The 19484-nt window shown below is 44.7% G+C and overlaps 1 protein-coding gene across 1 annotated transcript in view; it reads right to left on the minus strand.

The window, feature by feature from the left end:
- Positions 1–19484, minus strand: part of bsna (bassoon presynaptic cytomatrix protein a) — a 91843-nt gene that overhangs the window by 12388 nt on the left and 59971 nt on the right. The window contains exons 6-12 of the mRNA XM_073818898.1: positions 16757–19118; positions 15500–16263; positions 14897–14993; positions 13475–13606; positions 13195–13251; positions 6621–6749; positions 3557–3654 (exon numbers count right to left, since the gene is read on the minus strand). Of these exons, the coding sequence (XP_073674999.1) occupies positions 13211–13251; positions 13475–13606; positions 14897–14993; positions 15500–16263; positions 16757–19118 (3396 nt within the window). The 3' untranslated portion in view covers positions 3557–3654; positions 6621–6749; positions 13195–13210. The remainder of the gene's footprint in view (positions 1–3556; positions 3655–6620; positions 6750–13194; positions 13252–13474; positions 13607–14896; positions 14994–15499; positions 16264–16756; positions 19119–19484) is intronic.

The following is a 19484-nucleotide window of genomic DNA, read 5'->3' on the forward strand; positions in this document are numbered from 1 at the left end:
GGCTTGGTGGGCAAGGTTGGAGCCTTCAAAGATGATGCCGCGGCGGGTGACAGATAGCTTGCTAGCGTCTGTTCAACCCTGGGCATCATCTTATAGCCGTGCTCTTCTGCCCCCCCCCCCAACGTTTCCATAATAACCGGAGGAGGGGGTGAAGACACGGGCTGAAAATGGGTTTTCCCATGATCTCGACAGCTCACTGTGGAGATCAGGGAAAAACGGAAGGCTCCGCCCTGGAGGTGGCTTGCGTGTCCGCAGAAAGCGCTCATCTAACTTGCTTTCATGTGGCTCATGAGTGTGCTCGGGGGGCCAGCTGATGTTAAGCCTGGCTACCGCACGAGTTACCACCTCCAGGAGCTCCTCAAATTGCGGGGATTTAACAGGCGGTTGGGGGAGATCAACACTCTCTATATCAACCTCCTCGGAGGAAGACAAGAGAAGTGCTGAGACCTCCTCCCGGGGGGAAGAAACCGCAGTGCGGGCTTCCACATCCAGAAGGAGATCAACCGATCCGCCGGGTGAGGAGAGAGATAGGGGATCAACCGTCTCCATTCCCTCCAGCAGATCGAGCTGCGAACCCCACGAGTGCAGCTGCCGCTCCGCCTCAGCGGAAGCGGGGCCAGACCCGCGAGGAACGCTGGTGAAGGCTCCCTCCTCGAAGAGAGCCTTCCGGGATCGGAGCACCCGCAGTGGAAGGCGCTCACACTGCGGACAGCCAGCCCCCTCGAGGGCTGACTGAGCATGCTCCGCTCCTAAGCAGAGAACACACAGACTGTGTGTATCCCCACCAACGATGAATCGCTGGCAGGGAGGAACACACCGTCTGTGTGACTGCTGCACCGCCATTTCAAACTTCTTTCCCCTTTTTGACATTGCTCAAAAGAAAGTTGTGCAAACTGGCACAGAAAAACAGCAATGCAAAAACCAGACAAACAGACCAACATAGAGCGCTTCGCTGAATGACAAAAGCTGAAGCCGGTTTGAAACGCACGTGCTTTTATACTTCCTGGTCGTCACTCCCGTCATCCTATTGGTTGTAGACTGATTCAGAGCCGGGTTCGCCAATGGCATTCCCCAAAGCGTTTGATGACGCAGTGTAGAGTTCCCGAAAGGGAAAGGAATTTACATGGAACTTGTTATAAAACAAACATCTAGCTACTGCTCATGTGTCCCTGATTTACTGAACAATTTAATGATAACCAATGTATCATTTATCATATGTTTTGTATCATATATTTATCACATTTTTACAGGGCTGAAGCTAAAAACATACAACTTGTTAGTCTATGGTCTCTTTATTTTTGTAAAAAAAAATAATAATAATAATTTAGATGTTTAACTATAACCACAATTTTTTTGTTTTAGTCATTAACATGTCAGACAGTAATCAGCAAGAAATACTTTCATTCTTAATTGTCTTCCCTATATTTTTCCAAAAAAAAATTAATGTGACAAGGTGTGACGGGGTTGAAATCTGTAACACATTTGAATGTATACATTGCCTTCAATTTTAATTTTTGGTTTTGTTTCTCTCTCATATTGTTCTCTTATTTCTGGGTCAACATATCTGCATGCCCAACGATGTCTTTCTGCTGCAAATGTGGTTGCAATTTCTGATGTAGGATGCTTGTCAATGTTTAAGTGGACATATTACATCTAAAAATCTATTTATTACAAAAATATGAGTTGTCATGATTTTGGTAAGTATATATTTGCTGAAACCATGACTACTGTATTTTTTTCATTAAAATTATTAATAAATGAAGTAAATAAGTCAACCCAATAACAATGAGAAATACAGGATTGAGGTTTTTTAGACCATATATGGCAGCGATAAAACAAGTACATTGTATATACTTATGCATTAAAATAAAATGTTGAAAAATAATAATTTTCCATCTTAATTTTATGTGACAAGGTTGAGTTGTTAAGCTTGACAGTATTCCCCCCTGCCTATAATATTCCTCAAAAATATGAATTAAAAGTATGATACTACTAGCCATTTTCTGCACCACTAAAGAGACCTGAATTATGTAATTTCTGGTAAATAATGTCACATAAGAGCAGAGTCTAAATTATTATAGGGTTATATGATAGGGTTGAGTTCAGAAAGGAACACAAATAAATGCTTACATTATTGCCAAAATCACAGACACAATGCACATTTTGTTAATAATTTTCTAAGTAATAATTATTTATATTCATTATAAAGGGCATACCAGATTATTGTGAAAAGCTTTGAACAATTAATTTTGGTGAACCACCACTTTAGAAATCCTGGGGGATGGTAATATTACTGAATTCCAGGAATGACCCATAAAGAGGTGTTTGTGAGACAGTGAGTCATTTGTAACAAGCAAGAAGGCAATGTAACAAAGTTAGGAGGAGTGTAATTGTATTTAGCTCACACGCTGTATCCTGTAAGGTTCTGTAGTGGAGTGTCAGCAAGATGGAGAAGTTAATGTTACTCTCAGCGATTTCGCTGCTTTATATGATTTGTCTCTGTCAAATACAGAGCAAAAGTGTTTTGAAAACAAAAGCAACAGTTCCCCTTTAAAGAAAAAATTAATACAAGTAAGTAAGTTCAACTCATTAGAAACTGGCCAGAGGCAAGAAATCCTTATCATAAATGATCACTATCTTCCTGAGCTGATGGTAGAGAAAAAAAAAAAATGTTGCAGATAGATGTGAAGAAGAGCACTCCTGGGGCTCCACTAATCACAGTTTCTTACTGTAAATAAACACAACAGATGTTCGCAAATTTCAAAGCTTAGTATTTAAACATCTTTTCTAGCAGAGATGGTTGAAACATAATGGAAGGTGTCCCGTGTCGAGAATCTCTCTTTGATTTTCTCACATGTAAATCTGACAGATGTAGGAAGCTATATTCATTTCTGTTTACATCATGCCTAAGCACAGCTTTTTTGGTTTGTTTGTTTGTTTGAAATTGTTCCCTGCTCTTATTTACAATATCTTGTTTGGCACTTCATTATTGACTCATTGGTTGACCAGATTTTTCCATTTTCCATTGACGAGTGTAGGAAACAATAGCTGCCACATGCTCTCTTTGCTCTGACCCAGTGAATTTTATGGATGCCCATGAACCACCTCTGCTATGCTGGCACACAAACACAGTTCAGGGCATTCAGGCCTTGTTAGCAATACCCACTGGATTGTGAATAAGGGAACATGGGTGTATCTGCCAGCATCTCAGGCATTCAGTTGTTCCAGTGAAGAACTGGACGCTTAATTTCTAGCGTTCTCTGACTCATTGGTAACAAATGAGCAGGACTGTTTTTCCCTTGGCTGACAAATTATCGTCACATCCCCAGTCTCAGCATTCTTAACTCTACGGCTACTCAGCATCAACTAATTAATGGGAAGTCAGACATATCTGTGTGTATACCATGTGAATAAAGCATGTATTTTAAAGTGGATGGACACCGTAAAAAAGAAACATATGTGGAAAAAGTCGCTTGATTTAGTCTTGCTGCCAATCCTTGGATTAAGATCATGTCATTTTTATATTTCCAAATTTCTAATTTATAAAGTTACTTACTGTGTGGCTTTCAGAGCAAACAGTGTTGTTGCCTTTGAATTGTGACCCAGACCTCGAGTTGGTGAAGTCCTGTGATTCCAGTCCTGGTTGTTGGTTGGCTTAAAAAAAAAAAAAGAAAAAGAAATGCATACAAACAACACATATTCAGCTCTTCAAATATTGTAAGATGATTGTTACAAAAAGTTTCAATATCACCAACTATCTACACCAATAATGAATACTATATAGTTATGGGGAAGTTAGTTAACATGACATAAAATGATTCATAATGTTATGTATGTTTTTGTTTCATCTTGTGGGTTCACATCAATGCTGTGTCAGTTGCTGAAGCCCATATACAATCACACCAATTTGATGACAGATAGTGCTAGAAACCGTCTCTTCTACATGTTGCTCGCACTACACTGCTGCTGAGCAAGCCTTCGGATTTTTCTCTGTTACTTTCTCCTGATTGTGTGCTTAATATGTCTCAGTGGAGTTTACATCTGAGGATTTGTGTCCAAGTTCAGAAACTTGTAAAGCAATCTCTTTTAGATTTAATGTGTTACCCACCGCCGCGTCTGACTTTGAGAAGTTTTGGTTGACCTTTGCCCTTCTCTAGCTTATACTGAGCTTTTGGATGTAATTTCTCATGCTGTAGACAGGCTTAAGCTGGATTGGGATGAGTTTGTCCCGCCAGGGGCTCACTCCAAGTTGGATGAGCATTCTTTAGCAGGCCGTAATGCGCATTTGCTCTGCAGGCTGCTACAGGATCTTAATTGTGAGATCTCAAGGTCCTGGAACCAGGCCTTCTCTGCAAGGATTACTAATTCGACAGCCTCTGTTTTCACTTCAAAGATGGCTGAGCGGGGGTATTCAGAGATGTTGGCAATGGAAGAGACATTAGTGGCTTATCTCTCACCATTGTCTAATGGAAACTGAGGCCTATATCATTCAAACCCTGCAGGACTATGTCTGCTTTGATCTGCTGGTCCTATATGGCTGCTGGTCGAGCAAATGTGCCGGAGGTCCTTAAGGAGATGGAAGATGGTGACAGTTTGACCCCTGAGGCAGTCAAAGAGCTAAGAAAGCTGAGAACTCGCTTTGTAATACTAAGCACATGGTTTGTTCCACTGGTCCTTCTATGGTGGGTTTGGTAGTGTCCGAATGCTATCTCTGGCTGAGGATAAAACTGTCCTGTTAGATGCTTTGATTTTACAGATGCTTCTGGCTAGATGCTCTGGTATTTTTCTAGAGACTTGCAAGCATTGTCAGTGAGCCCTTTATGTTAGGATTTAGCTCCTGGTCTAGTTAACATCTTGCTGAGACCAAAACCTGCCAACATTCCCAAGGTAGTTTCTTCTTTGCTTTGCCGGCAGACTGATGTTTTACAGCCTTTCACTCCTTCTACTACTGAGCTGCAGAAGAAAGAGAGGTTGCATAGACTTTGTCTTTGAGGTTTTTATTTTTTGAGGATTTACATTGACTGTACAAGCCAATGGCATAAACCTGACCATTTGTTTGTCTTCTTTAGTAGCCGTAGCAAAGGTTTTGCTTCATTAAGTGTTCATGCACACTCTACTAGGAGTGTTGCTTCTTTACAAGCTTTGGCCAAAGAACTATCTTTGGAAGATATCTGTGTGTGGCAGGCTGGGTCTCTCTGCACACCCATAGCAGGGAACCTGTGAATGTCGAATATGTACAGTGAGGAAAAAAATTATTATCCTGCTGATTTTGTATGTTTGCCCACTGACAAAGAAATGATCAGTCTATAATTTTAATGATAGGGTTTTTAATAATGAGTGAAATAAGTATTTGATCCCCTATCAATAAGCAAGATTTCTGGCTTCCAGGTGTCTTTTATACAGGTCACGAGCTGAGTTTAGGAGCACCCTCTTAAAGGGAGTGCTCCTAATCTCAGCTTGTTACCTGTATAAAAGACACCTGTCCACAGAAGCAATCAATCAATCAGATTCCAATCTCTCCACCATGGCCAAGACCAAAGAGCTGTCCAAGGATGTCAGGGTCAAGATTGTAGACCTTCACAAGGCTGAAATGGCCTACAAGACCATCGCCAAGCAGCTTGTTGAGAAGGTGACAACAGTTGGAAGAAACACAAAATAACTGTCAATCTCCCTTGGTCTGGGGCTCCATGCAAGATCTCACCTCGTGGAGTTTCAATGATCATGAGAATGGCGAGGAATCAACCCAGAACTACACGGGAGGATCTTGTCAATGATCTCAAGGCAGCTGGGACCATAGTCACCAAGAAAACAACTGGTAACACACTATGCCGTGAAGCACTGAAATCCTGCAGCACCCGCAAGGTCCCCCTGCTCAAGAAAGCACATGTACAGGCCCGTTTGAAGTTTGCCAATCAACATCTGAATGATTCAGAGGAGAACTGGGTGAAAGTGTTGTGGTCAGATGAGACCAAAATCGAGCTCTTTGGCATCAACTCAACTCACTGTGTTTGGAGGAGGAGGAATGCTGCCTATGACCTCAAGAACACCATTCCTACCGTCAAACATGGAGGTGGAGACATTTTGGGGGTGTTTTTCTGCTAAGGGGACAGGACAACTGCAGCCTCAAAACCTTAATGACTTGGAGAAGATCTGCAAAGAGGAGTGGGACATAATCCCTCCTGGGATGTGTGCAAACCTGGTGGCCAACTGCAAGAAACATCTGTGATTGCCAACAAGGGTTTTGCCAAGTCATGTTTTGCTAAGGGGTTAAATACTTATTTCACTCATTAAAATGTAAATCAATTTTAAACTTTTGTAAAATGAGTTTTTCTGGATTTTTTTTGTTGTTATTCTGTCTCTCACTGTTCACATAAACCTACCATTAAAATTATAGACTTTATATAGATATAGATAGCACATCCTCATGGGGCATCAGTGAAGTAGTAGTGCTAACGCTATGTGCAAATAAATAGGTGCGATTCCATTCAGGCTTTAGACAGTCATTACACCAGAGGGTGTGCCCCTTCTGTCAGCTACTGACACAGGGAACTATTTAACCAAGACATTACCAATGTAACTATACCATTCGACCCTACTATGAAAATTTGCCATATACTTACCAGAACAACCAGATAGCCTCTCTGCCTCTCACTTTCTTTCTTGAGTTGTCTTCTCTTTAAATTAAAACATAATAGGGAAACTTCATAGGTTTTTCCAGTGCAAAAACATCCTTTGTCATTTTAGACACCCTAAAATAACACGGAAAAATAAGAATAATCACTGTAAAGCTAAAAATATGCCATCTTGTTACAACGCACTGTACGTGGTCAGCTGCTCTCTTGGTTTTTTTCCTCTCTTTCTCTCTCTCTCTCTCTCTCTCTCTCTCTCTCTCTCTCTCTCTCTCTCTCTCTGACACAATGCACGCAGGTGTTCATTTTTTGGTAACATTTTTAAAGTATACTTATTTGCAGTGGCAGGGCCAGGGGATGGCCACCCTTTGTCCCTTTTTTTTCTTAACAAGAAGTGCATTTATTAAGACATGGAACCACTGTATCTCTTTACGACCACATCAAAAGGGAGACTTTTGAAACAGGATCTGATGCGGTCTGATGAGATGTGTATGTCAGTAAAACAAACTTTCCTGTCCTGTCAGCCTTCTCTGTGCTCATGCCGCACACTCTTCAACTTTACATGAATACGAGGCACAGGTATATCACTTTATCATAAGTAAAGCACACAAGAAACTATGAGCATATAATGTAGCTCTGTCATCAGTTAATTACCAAAATGCGATTAAAGCTGCAAACTGTGCATGCATGTACATATGCATCACATTAAAGAATATTTCTCAAATGCGTGTACTAAAATATATTCTGCAAGGTGTAAGCTGAAGTAAATGTGAGCACAGTGCATTTATATTAGAAAACATGTGCTAATTTGTTTTTCTCATTAATTTGTTAAGTACAAATGAAAATGAAACCATTTAAATGCATAAAATAATTACTTTCGGCCTTTTTCACATTTTTATCAGTATTTGCATGTCTAATCCACGAGTATGCAATGTTGGAGAACGTCTAGGTTACGTATGTAACCCCTGTTCCCTGAGGACAGGGAAAGAGACGCTGCGTCCTGGTGGACACTTTGGGAACTGCCTTCAGCATGACCGGTTCTGAAACAAGCTATAGAACAACGACAGTGAACTTGACACTGTCCGGCGCCAGCCTATGACATCATCAACAGGCGCCTGCTAGTATAAAAGCAGGTGCCTGAGAGCACAACACCATCTTTTTGTCTGACAGAGGTCTGTGCAGGGCCCGAGGCATGGCCCTGAGACGCAGCGTCTCGTTCCCTGTCCTCAGGGAACAGGGGTTACATACGTAACCTAGACGTTCCCTTCCGGAGGGAACTCTACGCTGCGTCCTGGTGGACACTTTGGGAACGTTTATCCCAACGCCGCCATGCCGAGGGATAGGTGATCAAACTGACTGAATGAGGAGTCAAGAAGGAAATCACCCCTGCATCAGCGAGAGTCGCTGGGGCCCAGTGACCTGCCACAGCTAGCCCGGCTACCTGTGCACGCAACTCTCAAGCGTGGAGGCCTAGAGGAAGCCTACTACACTTAGCTCTCTAAGTGAAGGAGCTCATAAACGCCCTGACCATAAGGGGCGGAGTTTAGGGAATGGAGGTCTCGGCAGGGCGAACGCCTGCTCTAGGGACCTGACAACATTCAGTGCTACAGGTATAGATGGGGAAGCGGAGCTTCTGGAGAATGGAGGCTTCGTAAAAGACTCTCTAAAAGAGACGAAGCCTGATTACATTCAATCCACTAGCTCTTAGGAGTGGAGGTCTCAAAATAACCCTCCAGTGAGGGGAGACCTGGCTACACTCACGCTTGAAAGTACTGAAAGCGGAGCTTCTGGAGAACGGAGGCTTCATAAAAGACTCTCTAAAAAGAGAGGAAACCTGACAACATTCCATCCACTAGCTCTTAGGAGTGGAGGTCTCACTAGCCCTTCAGTGAGGGGAGACCTGGCTACACTCACGCCCGGAGGAAAAAGCCTATACTCGACACTGGGGGTATTCAGTGAGGCTGCATAGCCTATGCAACCCGAACTACCCGAGTGGAGCTTCTGCTCAGAGGGAAATTACAGGGTGGAGGTCCCATGACCTAACTACACTTGACACTGACGACGGCCTGTGAGGCTGAATAGCCTGTGCAGCAGGCCTGTCTAAGTGGAGATTTCCCGAGGAGTGGAGGCTTTGCCGAAAGGAAGCCTGGCAACGCTCTGTGCCTTCCAGGGTGCAACTCTAAGAATGGAGGTGCCGTGGCGCCTCTACACTCAAAACCTGGGGGTAGTCAGTGAGGCTGAATAGCCTGTGCAGCAGAACTACCTGCAGGGAGTTCAGAGGAGTGACTGCTTCAAAGGAAGCCAGAAAAACACTCTGCGTCTTGCAAAGGAAAACTCTAAAAGTGGGGGTATCGTGACCCACTCCACTTTCAACACTGAGGGTAGTCAGCGAGGCTAAATAGCCTGTGCAGCAGAACTACCTGAGTGGAGTTTCTGCAAAGTGGCGGCTTTGGTAAGAAAGAAGCCTGGTACCACTCTGCACCCAGCAGAGGACGACTCTAAGGATGGAGGTCAGTGACCTATCTACACCCATCACCAGAGGTGGTCCGCGAGGCTGAATAGCCTGTGCAGTCGGACCGCCTATTTCTAGTGAGTCTCTGGAGGCAACGAAGGACTCTGAGCAATGTTCTGCGAGCAGCAGAAGGACTCTAAGAGTGGAGGTCCCGAGACCTACTACACTTCAACACTGCAGGCGTTCATCGAAGCTGAACAGCCTAAACGACAGTACTGCCTGAGTGGAGTCTGGAGAGTGGAGGCTTTCTAAAGAGGGAGCCTAACACACCTCCGTGCTTAGCAAGGAAGAGCTCTGAGAGTGGAGGTCTCAAGACCTAGCTACACTCTAGCCTTGAAGGTCATCCGCGAGGCTGACTAGCCTGTGCGACAGAAATACCTTCATTTTGGAGCTCTTCTGGAGAGTGAGGCCTGAGGAGGCCCGACACTCGATCCTGCTAGCAGCGCTATCTGGATTGGAGCTGGAAAACTAAAAGGTTTTTGAGAAAAACCAGCTCAGAGAATGGACACGGAGGAACCCTGCGTGGTCCATGGGAGAAAGGAACCTGCCTTTACGGGAGGGACCTTACCATGAGTATGGATTTTAGTGAAGTGCCTGAACAGTGCACTTACCACTCACATGGATTTTAGAGAATGCCCAAAGACTTCGCGTGAGCAAACACCACAAATGTGGTTTTGAGTAGGTGTCCTGAGCATAGCGAGGATCACCAGATTTGCAGTCTCTAGGCGATAGCGGAGCCTGAAAGCGGAGCTTCTGGAGAGGGGAGGCTTCAGTAGAAAGACTCTCTAAGCGAGAGGAGGCCTACGACGCTCTCCCTAGGAAACTCTTCAGAGTGGAGGCCTCAGGTAAAACGCTCTAGGCGAGGGGAGGCCTGACTACACTCGACGCTCAAGAAAGGCAGATACTCACAGTCAGAGCCAATAATGAAAAGTTCTCATTTATCATCTAGCTCTGTGTAGTGGAGGCTCCGAGACTACATCTCCAAGGAGAGAAGCCTACAACACTAGTTTTTGGTGAGTGGAAGACTGCACTCCCCCAAAAAATAGTCAGCGAGGCACTCATGGGCCTGCTAGCTGCTATAACTGTGAGAGTGAAGGTCTCAGTACTGTTGGCTGTGACAGAGGGAGACCTATTACACTGTGCTATCGAAGGAGTTGTAAAACTTAAGGGTTTTGGAACCAACTCGAAAAACGGGCACGGAGGATTACCTGCGTGGTCCGTAGGAGAAAGGAACCTGCCTTTACGGGAGGAACCTTACCATAAGTATGGATTTTAGTTAAGTGCCTGAATTAGTGCACTCACCACTCGCGTGGATTTCAGAGAGTGCTCAAAGACTTTGCGTGAGCAAACACCACAAACGTGGATTTAAGAAGGTGCTCTAAGCGTTTCGCGAGAAAGACACCTGTATTAACCCAGGTGATAGCAGAACCCGGAAGCGGAGCTTTCAGTGAGGGAGGCTTTAATGGTTTTACAAGCTCTCGAACATAACCAGCCTGACGACGCTCAACTGAGGAAGCTCTATCGAGTGGAGGCCTTGGAATACACGCCCTCTCATGGAAGGGAGGCCTACTTTGTTTTACACTCAACGCTTGTAGTGACAGGTCCACGGAAAGAGTTCACAAGCTGCCTTAACCTTGTGTTCTCCCGGCCTGTATTTCTGGGAAGTGGAGGCTTAACAGAAACACCTCACATAGAGGGAGCCTAGCAACACTCGACCCAGTAAAAAGCTCTCATGAATGGAGGTCTAAAAATGACCTGGCTACATTCAGCGCTAAGAAGTATTATCTTTATATGTCTCTCTTCACAGAGGACTTCACAGAGAGGAGGCCTCCTAGGCCTGCTACACTCAATTCTACTTCAAAGCGGGGCTTTTTAAAGAGAGCGGAGGCTCCAGTAAAACACCTCTCTCTCAGAGAGGGAGCCTTGACAACGCTCTATTCACCCTAGCACACAAACTCCCAGGAGTGGAGGTCTCACATATGTGTATATGAAAATACACAGGGAAGGTACCTGACCACACTCGTGCAAAAAGAGTATTACTCTTAGCAGGGTTTGAGTGAGCGGAGGCTTCGGCAGAGCGATACTCCGCCTGAAGCAGCTTGACAACGCTCAAGAGGGTTATTCTCGTATGTATATGTATGTTGGATCATGTCTATACCAAGCTCACCCTAGCGGAGGTTTCAAACCTGACAACGCTTAACCCACGAGGGGGTTTCTACGAGTGGAGGTCTCTACACACTGTTTTCTTTTATAAAACGAGGGGAGACCTGGCTACACTCGGCACTTGGTGGCAGTAGAACTCAAGAGGAGCTCGAAACTGCAATAGTAAACACCCAAGCGGAGCTGGTAGACAAAAGAAAACATACACATACACGCTTGAATATTTTATTAAAGTGTCTTTACTGTTCACATACCGGGCCAACAGATGGAGCCTCAGTCTCATCGTTGGCCCAGCCCCGGAGTCAAGGGGAAAAGGAAGGGGCAGGTAGCCCCACACTGGTGACCTGGCCTCGTCTCTGGCCCTTGGGCCAGGACGGGCCTGGTTTCCCCCCGGTGTTTAGGTGGAGGCGTGGACCGGCAAGGGATGCAAACCCCCGGGGCTCGGTCCAGATCTTTCAGCAGATCAGCCTGGTGCGCCTCTGCAACACTGCCATCGTGTGCAGAGGAGCACCGGCCACTGCCGCATATGTGCCTTTGGAGCCTTCAGGGTCGATGTCCCTCGCTCTGAGAGATAGTTCGCAACCGTCAGCGAGAGACATCGTCACATATCCGCGCCCATGCATTCCCTCGACATCAGCATTATTCACATGCCGATGCCTGTGAATGCGAGCTGAATATGGCCTGTCCCATTCCCTCTCGATCTCTTAAGCAGATCAGGAAGGAATGGGAGGCTCACAAGAGTTGGCTTTGTCATGGCCCGGAAGAAGCCGCTCGTCTAGTCTGCCGAGAGCGGCCTCTTCCCTCGCGGGCTTCCACTGCAGATGCAAGCGGGCAGCCGCGCGGTCCATAACAGACATCAACTCTTCATATGTGGGGCAGAGAGGCTGCATGGGCTCAAACGAGCTCATATTTGTTTCCATTTCAACCTCCTGCTCGCCCTGGCTTGAAGCCAAAAGAGCACTCGCTGCAGAACCGGAGGATGTGAGAGACAACACATCATCCGCTAGCAGCGCATTCTCGTCTCCGGCTGACGTGCGCGAGCGATTAAACGCTCTCTCAAACTCGTCAGCCAGCTCCACCTGTGAGCCCCGCAATCTCAGCCGCCGAGCAACCTCAGCTGTGGCGGGACCGGAGCAGCGTGGGGCAGATGGATGGCCCGATTCTCTCGAGAAAAGGGCCAGACGAGAACGGAGTTTCTTCAAAGTGAAACTCTCACAATGAACGCGCTCCGCTCTTCTAGAGCCGAGCGCGCGTGCTCTTACACCTAAACACACCAAACAAAGGTTGTGTGCGTCATCAAGTGTCAGATTTCTCTGACACGGATCCGCACACTTCCTAAACAGTTTTCTTTCTCTAGGCATCGCTGTACTCACTCGTTTAGAACAGAGGACTCTGTAGACAAAAAGATGGTGTTGTGCTCTCAGGCACCTGCTTTTATACTAGCAGGCGCCTGTTGATGATGTCATAGGCTGGCGCCGGACAGTGTCAAGTTCACTGTCGTTGTTCTATAGCTTGTTTCAGAACCGGTCATGCTGAAGGCAGTTCCCAAAGTGTCCACCAGGACGCAGCGTAGAGTTCCCTCCGGAAGGGAACAAGCTTTTAGGTGGTTTTGAGAACCACAACCAAGCTGACTGCGCAATAGTGAGCCCCTACAAAAATGGTCATATTCACTCAATATTACTTGATCTAATTCAAAACAATATCTCAATAACAATTAAGTAGAAATTCATTGTATTCACTGTTTTATTCACTAAAACAGTCCAGTACTTTATAGTCAAACACATTTTTATATTGAAATAATGAGGGTGGCCACCCCTATGAAAACATCCTGGCTCTGTCACTGCAGCATAGGCATTGGTAAGTGTGCAACAACTGAAAAGCAACTGCACCCACCTTTAATTGTACTACCTCACCACAAGGAGGTGAACTTCTTGCCAAATCCAGAGATGGCTGTCAAATCACAGAAAAAAAGGAAAGTAAAAGAGAAAATAGTGAGAATAACAATAACAATATAAGAATAACAGTGAGAATAATAATAATAATAATAGTAATAATAATAATAATTATTATTATTATTATTATGTTGACTCAATTGACCCATGTGCTATTTTTAACAATTATTAATAATAACGGACCAGAAATACTGGTTATGCCTTGGAAACTATCTGCTCACCTTCTCCTAATTTGCCAGCTTGCTCTGCAGCTCCTCCAGGCAAAATTTTCGACAGCATGCTGTCTCCCTCTATACCCGGCTGACCTGCAGCTGCACTGCCAATTCCACCAGGCCTTGGAGCTGCTTTGGAGCCTACAGAATTATGGAGAAGAGATTAAAGTTTAAAAATGAGAACACTTTCTACAGACACATATATCCCTCCTCAATTAGGTATAGATAGCATGGCAATTCAAAAATACTGATCAGGCAGTGGCCACTTATTAATGCTAAAGACAGTGTATACAGAGCATTTTACACAGCCAAAAAAAAGGTGGGACTTTTCTGCAACTCTTTATATTTTATAACAGTGCTGTTATAAAGAAGTGACTGATTAGACTGACAACTTGAATGATTGACTTGTTCCTTGTGAATGTTCAGTGCAACTTCAATGAAGCACTGCCTACAGAGAGGTAAATGCCAACTTAAGAAACCTCTACTGGTCAGCAAGCTTTTGGGGGAGTTTGCAAGTTCAAAGTTCACTAAACTTGAACCTGACTGGAAATATGTACAGGTTTTTCCAAATGTTGTCTTTTGCTTTTTAGTGCTCTTACTAAAAAAGTTTTTATTAAACTGTGTATGTTAAACATAAATTCAACCATAGTAAAATATTTTATGCCATATTTCGTACTTGTCTAAAAAACAAGTTTACGATGTGCATAGTTAATAGATTACACTAACATTAGCCCATTTAATCCCAAATCCCAAAAGTTACGTTGGATAAAAGCATCTGTTGTTCAAAAATAAATATGACCTTGTATTCTTTGCCTTATTTGACATCTGAAAATGCTGCATCTTTTCATTATTTTGACCAGCTGTCATTTTCTGCTAATTAATGCTCTAAATGGCAATATGTTTCTTTGGAATTTGGGAAAAAAGTTTATACAATAAAACAAAAATGTTCATTTTACTCAAACACATACCTAAAAATAGTAAAAGCAGACACACTGGTAATTTTGTGGTCTCTATAGTTTTTTTATATATATATATATATATATATATATATAGCTGTATATAAATCCTATAGCAGATGTAGACAGGTGGAACTGGAGGAGGTGGGAGGTTTCAGAGGAGCTCTGATAGTGGGATGCAGGACCGACTTATAGCAAACACTAAAGCAGACTACTCAAATTAAGCTGCAACTTCAGCAGAGGCCAGTGACCTTATGTGTTTAGTAAATTATATGATTGCTAGGATGATTGCCAGTTAAAAAAAAATCAACATATAGTATATTCCTGTCATTTAGTGAGAACCATTAATGAGCAGAACAGATAACATTTGGTACAATCACCATAAACTTGCTTGCATGTTTCTGACCAATTTGCAAAGGTCAGATATTTTTCTAATTCCAATTTTGCTTGTGCTTTGAGTAAATCCTTAAATTACCTATTCCGGTAAGTGGAGGTTGGGCTGTTTTGGCAGGTTGGCTGGGGACTGCTTTTGCTCCAATAGCAGTGGCAGGAATGGGCTCTGGTTTAGTCTGCTGGAGACAAGAGACACTCAACCAATGTTCATTTAGGCTTAAAGGGTTAGTTCACCCAAAAATAAAAATTCTGTCATTAATTACTCACCTTCATGTTGTTCCAAACCTGCAAGACCTTTGTTCATCTTTGGACCAGATATTTTCAATGAAATCCAAGAGCTTTCTGACCCTGCATAGACAGCAACAGATTCCTCACTTCCCTGTCAGTCTTCGACATGCATACACAACAGTACCATGGATGCACAAGGTGCTGCTGATGCAGGAGCCTTAAAAGTGGTAATAACATTGCTGTTTATGCAGGGTTAGAAACCTCTCTCAATTTTATGAAAAATATCTTAATTCGTGCTCTGAAAATAAATGAAGGTCTGACGGGTTTGGAACGACATGAGGGTGAGTAATAAATGACAGAATTTTCATTTTTGAGTGAACTATCCCTTTAAGACCAGAAACAAAAGATTTGGCTTTTTTAAATAAATCACTCATTACTCATGTTATATATTACTTACTACAGCTGGGGATGTCTGTGCTGCTGAGGTGGGTTGTCGAGGTGTTGGACCAGTCTGGCCAGGTTTAGCCTGCAGTTGCTGGGCTTGCACTAACTGTGGTTGTGGTGTGCCTGTGGCAGATGTCTGAGAGATTGGCCTGGCAGCTGATGTCTGTGCCTGCTGCTGAAGCTGTGTACGCTGACCTTGCTGCCCATCAACAGGTGGCTGAGAGACAGCTTGCCTGCTTGAACTTTGAGGTCCACCTGGTCCCTTCTGTCCAGGCCCAAGAGATCCTGGCTGTCTGGATGATGAGGGATGGTCCTGTTGCTTCCTGCTGGAGGACCCTTGATGGTGGGAGGACTGTTTTCCAGAGTGGGAGCTATGGTGGTGGCCTGAGGTGTCACGGGAATAATCTGAGGAGTGGTAGCCCTGAGAACGAGATTCTCCCCTCCTCCCTGAAGATGACAAGGAGCGGGAGTCATGTCGCATGGATGGATCCTTTGAGGAACGTGATGATCGAGAGGAACGAGGCTCATCCGAGTGGCGCGAGGAGTGCCTACCGGAACTTCCGCTGCTGTGATGGCGGTGCTCTCTAGAGGAAATGTGGCGGGTGTGACCGTAATCATCTTGTGTCCAAAGATCTTCTGGTGGCTCATCATAATCATGGTATGTGTGCTTGACATGGCCTCGCCTCCCAGAATGACCACTGCTGCCATAGTGACGGGAACCACGAACATCACGCGGCTTCTCAAACCAGTCTGTCTCTTCTTGGCCAAGATGGTACGCTTGGGAAACCAAAAGCAGATCACAATCAATCTCCATGTCTGATGGCGAAAGAGGATTGCACACTGAGACCATGCAAAAGAAAAAGAAGAACAAAAAAAGCCAAACTTAAAGAAAAAGCATGCAATGTATTTAAACTCAATATTCACCATATAAAAATGACCTCAAATAAGATAAGAGATTTTTTCATCAAAGGTTTGGAAAGTCAAAACTATTCAATATCATACATTCAGGGTACACACAAATGAAGCACCTTGGAAAAAAACAAGAGTGGGTAAAAAAAAATAAAGAGACCACACAACAACAACTCATGCAGTTTTTGGAACTGAGCACAACATTGAAGTCAGATTTATTGAAAGCTGCATGTTGCCTGAAGACAAAACATGGGCATGCACTTGGTTTTCATTTCTTTACTTCAGCTATTCACTCTCTTTCTCTGGGTGGGTGGGGGATGTTTAAAGTGGGCAGTAACGCTGGCATTCAGCTCCCAATTACCTTCGCTGTCAGAAACAGCACAATGCATATCGTCAATTATATACATATCATCTGGTTTGTAGACATGGGTCCGGGGCAGGTCTCGAATATGGTCCTGCACATCAGGTAGAGAGTGACTTGAACCATATGAATTTGATGGATAGCTGAAAGCCCCCCCAACACCCATGAGCTTTGTCATGAGGTGGGAGTTCTCCTTTTCAGAATACTGAGAATGCAAAGCAGGGCGCACACTGTGGCCATAGTTGCTGCGGTATGACCTGTCTATACGGTCCCGTTCATATGACCTGCTTCTGTAGCTCCTCTCGCAGGGAGAGATTTTGTCCATGCCATAACCAGCTGAACGGGACCTGCCATAGCCATAGAGACGTTCATCATTATAGTAGCCCCGTTGTGGACTGCAAGTACTCCGTAGCCCATTGATGCCATCCTGAAGTTTATGGTAATGGGAACCTGAGCCATAACCACTGGTCGTAGAGGTGCTCATGGTGTAAGAGGCCAGATCAGCCTCCACATCATGAGCTTCCTCAATTGGGGAAAACTTGGATATCTTCTGCTCAATGCCTTGTTTACGATGTTTGCTCCTCCTGGAGGACATGACGGCTGAAGGGCACATGTTCTTTGAGGAGTGTCTCTGAGCTGCCAATGGAGTTGTTGAGTGACTGCAGTCATCATAGTAAAATGATGATCCCCCACCCATGCTACTGCTTCCCACTACCCGGCCATGCGTATGTGCCCCTTGTGCTTGGTAGCTGCAGGTGCTCTTACCCCTGCCATGATGCTGGTCGTACAGATCTGCATCACGTTCATCATCTGGTCTGCCAAAGGAGCTCCCCCCTCGAGTGTGAAGTCCGTCGCTCCCATATCGTCCATGTCCCTCATTGCGATGTGAGTCTGAACTAGTGCCCATGCCTTCCTTGGTCAGTTCACATATGTCATCAATCATGACATAGTTCCTTGGGACATTCTGCTCGAGGCTGGATGATCCGTATAGGCCTTCACTGGTGTACATAGATGGGCTCTCCATTGAGTGTATATGGTCAGATAGTGGTGTCTGCCCATATGTATTTGTAACAATGGTATTATATGGCCCATAGGAACTAGCTGTAGTTACTGTATATCCATAAGTATTTGCAATAGTTGTTGTGTACGGCCCATAACTACTGGATGAGATTGTTGTGTATGGCCCATAACCAGAGGTTGCAGAGGTTGTTAAAGACCCACCATATGTATTTGATACAGATGAGGAGTAGGGGCCATAAGTGCTTGCCATAGTGGTACTGTATTGGCCATAAGATGGCCCCAAACCAGACTGGCTGTAAGTGATATCTTGGGCAGTGGTTGTTACTACGACTGTAGGATTGCTTATAACCTCATAATTTGTGGGCATCTTGTGTTCAAGGTCAGCAAGCGATGTCTGGCGTGGCTTTTGGTGAAAAGTAAGAGTGTCTGTCTGTGGCTGATAAGTGCTTGCTTGACTGACCGGATAGGGGGGTGCCTGGCTTGGGTATGGTGTACTGTGGGTTGGATAAGGGATTGGACCAGTAGGAGGTAGGGTAGGCTGAAACCCTGGTTGGCTTGGCTGTGCTGGAGGTGGCACTGAAGTGTCTGCTGGATATGGAGGCTGGTTCTGTGGAAAGACTTGGGAAGGAAATGTCCCTTGAACCTGATAAGATAGGGTTGGATAAGTCTGCAAGGGGGTGGGTTGGGGGAGAGCTTGAGCTTGGGTTAATGATGGATAGGGAGGTTGGTTGAAACCTGTACTCTGCAGTGATGAGGCCTGTGGGGTAGGTGCTGTTTGGAGACTTTGGGGGTACTGGTACGACATGAAAGATGATGTGGGGGGAAACTGGGCAGCAGTGTTCAGCTCACAAGTAAACTGGCTGAGTGGTGCCGTGCTAGGTCTTGTCATAAGCCCGTTGCTCTCAAAGGATGTGGCCGCAGCTGTCAGGCGAAGATTGTTGAGCTCAGAGTCTGACATATAGTCTCGTGAATCACCCATGCAGCGCAGGTATGCTAGCTCCCTCCTGTCTCTCTCCTTTGCTAATGTTTCTTTTCGTTGAGTGATGCCCAACTCCAGGTATCTAAGCTTGGCATCGATTTCCTTTTCCTCCTCCTCCAACTCAGCCTGCTGCTTACGTAACTTTGTAGATTCCTGTTCAACAGCCTTCAGCTCATGGGTCAAGTCCTTAAGTAGACTGGCCTTTGCAGCTAAACGAGAACCCCCTTTCAGAGATGGCAGAGAGGGCACAAGCATGTGGGATAGGTTAGGGGTGACCATAGGCAGTTGAGTCTCCTCTGGTGGGGGGCTGGGCAAGGTCCTCTTCACCTTCCTTAGGAGGGAGCTCTGCTGCAGGGCTGCCAACTGCAGAGACACAGGGTCCAGGAAGAGTGAAAGAGCCAGGACCATGAAATACAGAGAACACAATGTTATATATTAGAGTTCCACACATAACTACTAGCATTGCTCAAACTACTGGTTTATGGTGATAGAAAAGGGCATGCATTTATAAAAAAAAAATGTATCTAAATCAATATGATTCTGACAAAACATATTATCTTGCCTTGATGACCATATATATACAGCAATTCAATACATTGTATTGCTGCTGTAACAATTTTTCTCAAAACAAGAGTCTGTGGCATAAGCGGAGTCTGTGGCATAAGCGGACAAAAAAGTAATTTATTTCTCACAAGACATGTGAAAACGTATTTTGAATGCATTTTCTGA

Source organism: Garra rufa, chromosome 15 (assembly GCF_049309525.1).
Source record: "Garra rufa chromosome 15, GarRuf1.0, whole genome shotgun sequence".
Lineage (NCBI taxonomy): Eukaryota > Metazoa > Chordata > Actinopteri > Cypriniformes > Cyprinidae > Garra > Garra rufa.